This window comes from Pectinophora gossypiella, chromosome 20 (genome assembly GCF_024362695.1).
Source record: "Pectinophora gossypiella chromosome 20, ilPecGoss1.1, whole genome shotgun sequence".
NCBI classification, from domain to species: domain Eukaryota; kingdom Metazoa; phylum Arthropoda; class Insecta; order Lepidoptera; family Gelechiidae; genus Pectinophora; species Pectinophora gossypiella.
In genome coordinates, this window is record NC_065423.1 from 1607464 (window position 1) to 1617950 (window position 10487).

Genomic DNA, 10487 nt, shown 5'->3' on the forward strand with positions numbered 1-10487 from the left:
TATGGGAAGTATGATTTTTATTCAGTAGTATTCTATCAACAGCACAGCGTAGACTAAGTATTTGTTGTGTAATAAATTCCATAGTTTGAATTTTCTGTTAAAATGAGTTTCGCGAACAAAGTAATATTAGTGACCGGAGCCAGCTCCGGAATAGGAGCTTCTACAGCCATACTGTTTGCTAAAGAAGGAGCCAACGTCGTCATGGTTGGAAGAGATCAAACAAAATTGAAAACCGTCTCTGATAAATGTGCTCAAGTTGGAAAGAAACCTCTAGTTATCATCGCTGACATATCTAAAGACGACGACGCGAGGAGAATAGTGAAAGAAACTATCGATAAGTTTGGCAAACTCGATGTGCTGGTCAACAATGCTGGTTTGAATAAGCCTGGGTCAATTCTTGACGGGAAAGTTCTTGAATCCTACGATAAAACATTCAGCGTAAATGTTCGAGCTGTGATTCATCTTACATCATTAGCTGCTCCTCATCTTATCAAAACTAAAGGAAATATTGTCAACGTTTCCGGTGTTATATCAGTGACTACCCCACATTTTCCTGACTGGATTTCATATCACGTTTCCAAGGCAGCTTTAGACCATTTCACGCGCGGGGCTGCGAAGGAACTGGCGCCTTCAGGAGTGAGAGTGAACGCAGTCAGCCCAGGCCCAGTCATTACTGATTTCGCAAAAAACATTGGACTTGATATTAAATTTGAAAATTTCACACATTTGACAGCGTTGAATAGAATATCACAACCTGAAGAAATAGCAGATATGATTGAATATTTAGCTGGAGAGAAAGCTGTGGGCATTACCGGATCTATATTTGTAGTTGATTGTGGTGCACTAGTAAAACAATAATTGTGTTGTATTTTATGTTAATATTTAAATAAAAAAGGCTTTCACAGTTGAGTATTATAGGGCCTTTGTTTATAAATTATTTTTAAATTTGTAAGTGTTTATTGTTTAACAATGGAACCTTAATATTTTCAGAAAATGATGCTTCTGTTTCATTTCTTAACAGATTAGTAGGTTATCTTTATTGATATGTGTTTCGTGTTTACTAATTTTTATTATATAATTTGGTAATTTATCAATTTAAATAAGTGAGTGAAATATTTTTTTTTAAATTAAACGTTTTATAATCTGTATGTTCGTTCTTTTTTTGATTCTGATTTAGAAGTAAATTTTTCTTTCAATTTCTAATTCATATTCTTTGTTTATTGCTACTAAATATACCTCTAATGTAGTGATACACTCTGCAACATGATGAACAACTACGTTCCGTCTATGTGACTTGGACTCGGGTCTTTACTGGCGAGTATCTACGTATTTGCTGTATTGCTCGTCATTACACAGAGTCGACATTCATTTTATTTTCTAAATTGGATTTATTAATCTTATTCACATCAACTTTAAACAGAAACTTAAAAAAAAGTTTCTTATAAGTTAGTGGTTAGTGATTATTTAAAAATACACATACATAAACAGCCTATAGGTATACGTCCCTCTGCTGGGCACAAGCCTCCCCTCAATCAACCGGAGGGGGTTATATAACTATATTTTATGTTTTTTTTTCTATAGAACACCTAGAGCCCTGCGCCAAGGTTTTTCTTGCAGGGTCGGTTTTAGGCGGATGAGACGTTCGCTATGTAAAGAAAAATAACGATTCAAAGTGTAACTATGTTACCTACTGATTCCTGTTTGTCATACTGGTGTGACAACCTGGTGTGACCACGAGTCCGGAGGGGAATAACCTAAACATACTTTTTACAGTTTGTTCAACCATTATAAACGGCAATACGTCTCACCAGCTATCGCTTTTATCTAACAGAAAACTGTGGGTACTTAATCCATCTTGCGTTGGATGTTCCTTCGACTACCCCAATTGTGATACAGTTGTAAGCTTATGTTATGTTATAAGTCGTACTACTCCTCTGCAATACTTTGCGTGACTGCAGTGTTCTCCTGGTTACTAGCTCTGCCTGCTCCCATAGGGATTACGGGCACCTACTGGCGACAGGCATCTGTGTCCAAGGCAGTCGAGTATTTATCCAGGAAAGTTTAACACTTTCACGGACAATGTGTACAGAATATATTATCTCGATCTCGAGTGTCGTACTATCAACAAAAAATCAGTGACCGGTGGTCAGTGTCCTTGAAAGGGTTAAAGCAAATAATTACAAAAGTTTTCTTTGACATAACTTACATAACATACATCATTATCTCCCTAGTCCGCTTATATAACCAGAAGATTTGACAGGTCCGGATTTTTACAGAAGCGACTGCATGTCTGACACGCGAAAGGAAAACCAGCCCAATCGAAAATGCATTTCTCGGGAATATGGGTTTCCTCCCGATGTTTTTTTTCGCCGTTGAGAACGTAATAATCATTTGTGATCCAAACACTCGAATCGAATCGACTCGACTCGAATTCGAAAACGGATTCGACAATCATTGGATCAGGCCTGTGCTGGATTCGAACCTGCGACCTCAAAATGAGAGGCGAGCGTTCCAGCAACTTGGCTGTCACGGCACATACACGAAATGTCAAAAATGTTATGATGACGCAATCTGCATGACGATAAACATTAGCCAAATGTCTAAACCATTTTGCTAGTCATTGTGACTATTCCGTGCTTCGGAAGGCACGTTAAGCCGTTGGTCCCGGCTGCATTAGCAGTCGTTAATAACCATCAATCCGCACTGGGCCCGCGTGATGGTTTCAGGCCCAATCTCCCTATCCATCCATAGGGAAGGCCCGTGCCCCAGCAGTGGGGACGTTAATGGGCTGATGATGATGATGTGACTATTATAAAATGCAAAATACTTGAGAAGATGTACGTACAATTACCGGTTTATCATTCACGTGTTTGTCATTTGATGATTCTGACTTTTTTTTTGTTGGTACATTGAGAGTGTTTAGAATAATGTTTGTGTTGATTTTGTAGATGGCTTTTTTTAGATCAATAAATCATTAAGGATTTCTAAGCACTGTTAAATGTACAATTCTTCTTCTTCTATCGTGTGGGTTACGAGGTGAATTACCAACCTCATCAACCCTGGTGTCAGGGTTATAATTGAGCCGCCAAAGGCCCCTGACATGACTCATGAACGACTACATACTTACATCAGTAAATAGTAACCGGGACCAACGGCTTAACGTGCCTTCCGAAGCACGGATCATCCTACTTTTTGGACTATCAGGTGATCAGGCTGTAATGTCCTAACCAAACTAGGGATCACAAAGCGATTTTTGTGATATGTCCCTACCGGGATTCGAACCCGGGACCTCCGGATCGTGAGCTCAGCACTCAACAAAAATTATCTAAGTACTTTATTTGTATGGAGTAGAATATTAACATATGTTTTGATTGAATTTATTAATTTAAGTATTTTATTTATTCATTTATTTCTAAAATAGCAGGTCAGTCATAAAAAATGTAGTCGAAACATTCGTATTCAATATACCTTTATTAAGATTTGTGAACAAATAAAAAGAAAAAAAAAACCTGTTTGGACTGGTTTCTGTTCTTAGATTTCCATTACGTATTTTATCGTTGTCTCAGCCATCGCCCCCATAACCAATAGACGCACCAAATGTTGCCTATATAAATAAATTTTGTTCGGCTATTTGTTGAACCTCTCGATAAACGTCGCTTTGCGCGATAACGTAACCGTGTACACTTAGCTCAGATTGTTATATCGGTCTTTAGATAAAATATAGTAAGTATATTAGACGTTCAAAGTCGAATGTTGGCAGTCCGTAATTATCATTCCATGTGAATAGAACTTTAGTGGTAATAGTGAATAACAAAATGAGTTTTGCTAATAAAGTAGTACTTGTAACTGGCGCCAGCTCGGGGATTGGAGCTTCTACAGCGATATTATTTTCCAAAGAAGGTGCTAATGTCTCGATGGTTGGGAGAAACGAAACAAAACTAAGAAATGTCGCGGAACAATGTGCAGCGGTTGGAAATAAACCTCTAGTGATTATTGCTGATGTGAGCAATGATAACGATGCTAAAAGAATAATAACGGAAACTGTTGATACCTTTGGCAAACTCGATATTCTTGTCAACAACGCTGGATTGGGAAAGCCTGGATGTATAGCAGACGGGAGTATCGTAGAGGCTTATGACGTCATTTTCAAGGTCAACGTAAGAGCTGTGATGCAGTTAACTTCTTTAGCTACTCCTCATCTTATCAAGACGAAAGGAAATGTGGTTAATATATCCAGTGCTGCAGCAATGACCACTCCTATTTCACCGGATTCATTATCATATTATGTGTCAAAAGCAGCCTTGGATCACTTCACCCGTGGTGCGGCTCTGGAACTATCTTCTTATGGTGTTAGAGTGAACTCAGTCAACCCAGGGCCTGTATTCACAGATTTTCTGGACAACGCTGGGATCAATGCCAAATTTGAAGAACTTACAAATAGGACAGCTTTGAACAGAGTATCACAACCTGAAGAAATAGCAAATATGATCGCCTATTTGGCAGGGGACAACGCTGTTGGTATTACTGGGTCAACATTTGTTGTGGACAATGGGATTCTATTGAAGAAATAAATGAAATCTTATTTGGTAAAAACTGTTTTTTGCTTATTTAGATCAATAAAACTAAAAATGTTTATTCAAGCAAAACAAAAGATTCTCTCAGACTTTCTGCTGTCAAAGTTGCTGCTGCCGGACGGGAAGAAATTCCTTCGATATGGGATGTGGCTAAAGTATCCACACAAGTCGCATCTCACGCCAAACACCTAACAAACTTCAAAGGGATGAATGACGAACCATCAGGCCTTAAAAAAAATAGAAAAATTATATTTGTTTCTAATGCTTATTTGATTGGTAATAAATTGACTGATATAATTGGCCATTGCTTCTGTAAAAACACCGGACCTGTCAAATCTTTAGGTTAAGTAAGCGGACGCTGTGAAAAACGAGATAATGCTAGAGAGATGACTGATGTATTATTATATTGTTTGTATATTCTATTATAACTCCATTCCAATGTACTGAGACCATACTGTTATCTTGCTGACGCGATTTGTGATAGATTATGCGTACTTATAAGTAATCTATTATATACATTATACAATCTATATATTTGCCTCAGATTGCACCCGGTAAAAGAAGAAAATATAAATAAGTATTTTTTAAACACGTAGAAAAACTATTGACATGTAAAAATATGTAGCAGGGCGAAGGATAGGTAGAACAAATAAAAAACAAGATACGAGGAATACCATAATTCTACTTTTTTCTTAAAATCACCTAGAACCATAATTTTGCTCTGCATTTAAACGAATATTTATCTGTTTAAAATAAAACCGTTGTCTGTTAAAAATATAGAGCCAGTTATACCTATAGCTTTCTCACCAGCAAGATTCATTATTAAATCGGCGATTTCCTCGGGGGCAGATACTCTATTTAGAGGACACATATCTGTACAATCATCAACTTCTATTCCAGCAGCACTAGATTCGAAGAAATCCGTACGAACAGGTCCTGGGTTCACAGAATTAACTCTTATTCCAAAAGAAGCAAGTTCTTTAGCTGCCCCGCGTGTGAAGTGGTCCAACGCTGCCTTAGAAACATTATATGGCATCCACTTTACGTCTGGTGGCAATGACATTGCCGACACACTAGATATATTCACTACGTTCCCTTTTGTTTTTTTCAAATGAGGAATAGCCAACATTGTCAAGTTGATCACAGCGCGAACATTAACCGCCATTATTTCATCATAGCATTGGAGATACTTTCCATCAGATAAAGTCCCATATTTTGCAAATCCAGCATTATTGACAAGGACATCTAGTTTCCCGAACGTATCTACAGTTTCTTTGATAATCATTTTCACTTCTTCATCTTTAGCCACATCAGCAATTATAACAAGAGGAGGTTTGCCAACTTTAAAACATTTTTCTTCAACTATTTTGAGTTTTTTACTGTTTCTTCCAACCATTGCTACTTTGGCTCCTTCTTTTGCAAAAAGTATCGCAGTAGCAGCGCCAATTCCTGAGCTTGCTCCTGTCACAAGTACCACTTTGTCTGTGAAACTCATTGTTTTTCACGTTCACTTAGAAAGTAAATACAGTATAATATTAAAAAAAATATGTTATATAATGGCTTAATAATGCTTTATCTCAAGACCGTCACAAATAAACCATATCAGTTTTTAATCAGATGCAGTCCGAGATCGATTCAACCCAGCGACTGGTGGACACGACACGATGGCTTATATATACTTACCTACAAATTATATCTGATACCACAAGAACAAATATGTCTCTCTGTCTCTTTTACATATAAACTAGAGGTCAGCCCTCCTAATTATGCATCGCCAGTTCTTTAAGCCTGCCGTCTGCGTATGACGGAGTATAACATGGTGTTTATCTGAAGCCTTTTCCTTGTCATCTGGACTGATGGTCGACGTATGACATACCATACCACCTAAATTAGCTCTCTGCAACCTTTTGGGATGGGTGCAACATTAAATGTACCTTTATATGGGTATTATTAATGTGTTCTAGTTTAGTTAGTCTTGTTAATCTTCATGTCGGTGCTCTGCAGCTTGATTTTGTGTCAAAAAAAATGATATTTTGTCGTCGTCATACATTTTGTCAGTTTATTTTTTTGATAACATAACATAAAAGCAGACTTGTATCACCGAAGAGATAAGCAGAAGTTTATAGTTTATACACCCGTGACGCTAAGATGCAAGAACCACACGTTCTCTAAAAGGATTTTGTTTTTGGTAGTAGGTAGATAATTAAAACACATAATACCGGGTTCGTACCGCGTTATTATCAGGGATATGAGACTCCCGATATTTCGTAGGTAGGTACTCTATATTTGTAGTTATTTTATTATGTAACCAACATTAAAATGATAAATAAGAGCGATACATTTTTAGGTGCTAATACACGGTCAGTTCATAAAATTACTAAGATTACAACATAGTGATAAATTAAAGACATGAGAGATAAATTTATTTATTCAGTCTTTTTATGTGTATAAAAATACGCAGTTAACTTAAAAAATATGTCACTTTTTACATTTAGGTGTGACTATTTTTATAGTATTTTTTTCGTAACAAGTATAAAATTAACAAATTACAAATAGTAAAACATATCTGCAATATTTTTTGCACACAACCGTAACAAAGTGAAAACAAGACGAAAATCAGTCTGATAATATCCTTGACGGAATGCAAAGGCATCAATTTATATTTGAGTATCAACTGAGTCGTTAGTTAACTTTCAAAAGCATCCCATTGTCCACAACAAATGTTGATCCAGTTATGCCTACAGCTTTCTCTCCAGCCAAATAAGCGATCATATTTGCTATTTCTTCAGGTTGTGATATTCTATTTAATGCTGTCATTACTGAAAATTCTTCAAACTTTGCATTGATCTCCGCATTTTTGAGATAATCAGTATTAACTGGTCCTGGGTTTACAGCATTCACTCTTATTCCATAAGGTGCTAATTCCAATGCTGCTCCTCGTGTAAATTGATCTACAGCAGCTTTGGAAACAAAGTATGCTAAGGAATCTGCTGCCCAAGGGGTGGTTTTAGCTGCAGCACTAGACACATTGACTATATTTCCCTTTCTTTGTATAAGATAAGGAGTAGCTAATGTTGATAAATAAATCACAGCTCTAACGTTAGTATCAAAAATTTGGTCGTAAGCTTCTACAACACTTCCGTCTAACAAACATCCTGGTCTGCCGAATCCAGCATTGTTCACAAGAATATCCAGTTTACCATGTTTCTCAATAGTTTCTTTCATTATTCTTTTTGCGTCGTCGTCTTTGGATACATCAGCGATGACAACTAAAGGTTTCAGTCCGACTCGGGTGCACTTTGTTGCAACTTTTCCGATTTTTTCTTCGTTTCTTCCGACCATAACAACGTGTGCTCCTTCTTTGGAGAATTCTATCGCTGTAGCAGCTCCGATACCCGAACTAGCACCTGTCACAAGCACCACTTTATTAACAAACGTCATGTTTATTCGACACAAAAGTTTTAAAATGATAAATACAGTCGTTTTCCTTCAAACACAGTGTACATACTAATATAAGAAAAAACTGACGCCGGATATATACAATGTGTATTTTTATCTCAAGGCCACGCCTGTGTATGTTTATCTACAATATTTGGTGGAGTCTAATTCATAGTGTATCACAACAAGTGAATTATTTACACGATTACGTAATTCTTAACATTGTCAGGTTGCCTATTCAATGATGAATTGAAACATTTTCGTGGCATCTTTACCTGATTTTCACTCTTGTCTGACCCCCGTGGATCAGTGGCTGAGCGTTGGGCACACGATCCGGAGGTCCTGGGTTCGATTCCCGGTAGGGACATATCACAAAAATTACTTTGTAGTCCCTTGTTTGGTTAGGACATTACATGCTGATCACCTGATTGTCCGAAAGTAAATGCGTTGCTGATCCGTACTTCGGAAGGCACTTTAAGCCGTTGGTCCCGGTTACTACTTACTTATGTAAGTAAGTAGTCGTTACAGAGCCATGTCAGGGGCCTTCAGCAATCAGACATAACACACGAATACAGTACAATTTGGGCGGTCTTGTTGCTCTAGAGCAATTTCTTTCAGGCAGCTACCAAAAGGAAACAAACATTTACAAAGTTGTTTGTTTGTTGTTGGATGCGGGATGGTGCAACAAAAAATAAATCATCATCATCAATTTAAGAGCCACTCTCTTGTCGGTGCAGCATTTTCCATGCTACTTTTTTAGGGAAAAATAGGGCAGTGGTTTCCCTCTTGCCTAAAAAAATACCTAAAATTCAAAGTAAAATGGGAAAAACCCGCCTTTAGAAATCTTTCATAGGTTTCTTAAGGCAAGAAATCTTTGATAGATTTCTTAAGGCGGGTTTTTTTTTTAGTTTAGACAACCAATTAAATTGTAGGTACTTTCCCTGCCAGTAACATGTTCTACCGGTATATTATCCTTGTAGGGGTACGTATCCGAGTAAGTTGGTGCAGGTTAATTAATAATGGCAATAATTGGGCGCTGCCGGGTGTTATTGGGAGCTATCACAACATTTGGGTCACGAGTCTGCATAGAGCATGGTTATACGCCGACCTAATAGTCTTGATCCTTGAGCGACTTTTTCCTTTTTTGAAAGAAACAAAGAAAATAAGATTTATTAATGTGTTGGAATCTTAACATTTAAAAGAAAACGCAAAGAAAATAATAACACAATAATACTAAAAAGAACACACACACACTTTAGATTTTTCAGATAATACTTCAAGTACATAACCCTGACACCAGGGTTGAAGAGGTTGATATTCCACCTCACAACCCACACGATAGAAGAGAAGTTAGTAGTACATAGTTACACTTTGAATCGTCAATTTTTACATAATGAACGTCCCATCCGCCTAAAACTACTGCGTAAGATGAACTAAGTATAAGCACATCTCAGATTTATAAAATAAATCAATATTTTTAAGCTTACAACTATATTCCCAATTCGAGTAATCAGATCCGCCATCGTATGAAGAACAATTTTATGAAAATGTATTGATGTTATTTTGGTTAACAAAACCTCGCAATAGACAAGCTAGTTTTAATACAGGTAAAAGTGGTTTAAATTTTGACCCGGATCGGATTTAATTGAAAACAATACAGTTTTCTTTTTTTGGATGAAATAACATCGGAATGTGATTTTTTAAAAGGCTGTGTAAGATAGCAGAACATTTTATAGATTTTTTTTTCATTTTTATTCCTTTTTGTCTTTGTATTTTGATATGACTTTGTCTTTTGGCTTCCAGAAAATATATTCTGTTTTTGCACGAAAATCAAGTTTTTTTTGGATGATCGTTAATAAAGTTTTCACTATAAGGCGACGATATTATGTTTTCGTCCAAGTATCAAGTGATATAAGTCGTAGTATACGTAGTGCGAGTCAGTGATAGCCGTTGGGCTCAATCATGCCTCGGCCTGAGTCCACCGTGTTGTTTACTTACGATATTACACCTACTCCAATTAATCTATGTACGGTCACGAACATCAATATGCATACATTTTGGTACCATGTCACATGTTTTTTGTTTTAATAATTGCAGTGTAAGTCTCACTAAATGTCAAATATGTTAGTGCGATAGAGTCCTAAATTGGGTACGGTCACGAGTACTAATATGCATGAACTTTGCAACCATGTCACATTAACTTTTTTGACAAATTAAACCGTAAGCCTCATTAGATGTCAAATATGATAGTGCGACAGGGTTCTAGAGTGGGTACATTATATTTCTCATGACTGTACTAGTAACAAGCTCGTAGTTGCTATGCTCAACTGGGAGCGAAAAATAGAACCGGGGTCCTAACTTTTAAATCGTTCGCGATCGACCCACGTTCGAAAATGTATGTGTCGTGGCCAGATCTTAGACTCGATCATTTTCAGTAAGAAACCAGTCGATTGTATCGATATGTAAGGGGTTAAC

The 10487-nt window shown here is 37.0% G+C and overlaps 4 protein-coding genes across 4 annotated transcripts; 2 read left to right on the plus strand and 2 right to left on the minus strand.

The window, feature by feature from the left end:
* Positions 1-17: 17 nt before the first annotated feature.
* On the plus strand, positions 18-1148 carry LOC126375931 (3-oxoacyl-[acyl-carrier-protein] reductase FabG-like). The gene has a single exon (XM_050023030.1). The coding sequence runs from the start codon at positions 103-105 to the stop codon at positions 856-858; it is 756 nt and encodes a 251-aa protein (XP_049878987.1). The 5' UTR covers positions 18-102; the 3' UTR covers positions 859-1148.
* Positions 1149-3737: 2589 nt separating this feature from the next.
* Positions 3738-4874, plus strand: LOC126375928 (3-oxoacyl-[acyl-carrier-protein] reductase FabG-like). Its single transcript, XM_050023027.1, has one exon. The coding sequence runs from the start codon at positions 3816-3818 to the stop codon at positions 4569-4571; it is 756 nt and encodes a 251-aa protein (XP_049878984.1). The 5' UTR covers positions 3738-3815; the 3' UTR covers positions 4572-4874.
* Positions 4875-5142: 268 nt separating this feature from the next.
* LOC126375930 (uncharacterized oxidoreductase TM_0325-like) lies at positions 5143-6216 on the minus strand. Its single transcript, XM_050023029.1, has one exon. It carries the CDS (start codon positions 6067-6069, stop codon positions 5314-5316), a length of 756 nt encoding a protein of 251 aa, XP_049878986.1. The 5' UTR covers positions 6070-6216; the 3' UTR covers positions 5143-5313.
* A 583-nt stretch (positions 6217-6799) lies between these two features.
* On the minus strand, positions 6800-8063 carry LOC126375927 (3-oxoacyl-[acyl-carrier-protein] reductase FabG-like). Its single transcript, XM_050023026.1, has one exon. The coding sequence runs from the start codon at positions 8013-8015 to the stop codon at positions 7257-7259; it is 759 nt and encodes a 252-aa protein (XP_049878983.1). The 5' UTR covers positions 8016-8063; the 3' UTR covers positions 6800-7256.
* Positions 8064-10487: the final 2424 nt, after the last annotated feature.

What these genes read in the sequence shown, in the direction of transcription:
- LOC126375931 (XM_050023030.1), top strand. Translation starts at nt 103, where the DNA reads ATGAGTTTCGCGAACAAAGTAATATTAGTGACCGGAGCCAGCTCCGGA.
- LOC126375928 (XM_050023027.1), top strand. Translation starts at nt 3,816, where the DNA reads ATGAGTTTTGCTAATAAAGTAGTACTTGTAACTGGCGCCAGCTCGGGG.
- LOC126375930 (XM_050023029.1), bottom strand. Translation starts at nt 6,069, where the DNA reads ATGAGTTTCACAGACAAAGTGGTACTTGTGACAGGAGCAAGCTCAGGA.
- LOC126375927 (XM_050023026.1), bottom strand. Translation starts at nt 8,015, where the DNA reads ATGACGTTTGTTAATAAAGTGGTGCTTGTGACAGGTGCTAGTTCGGGT.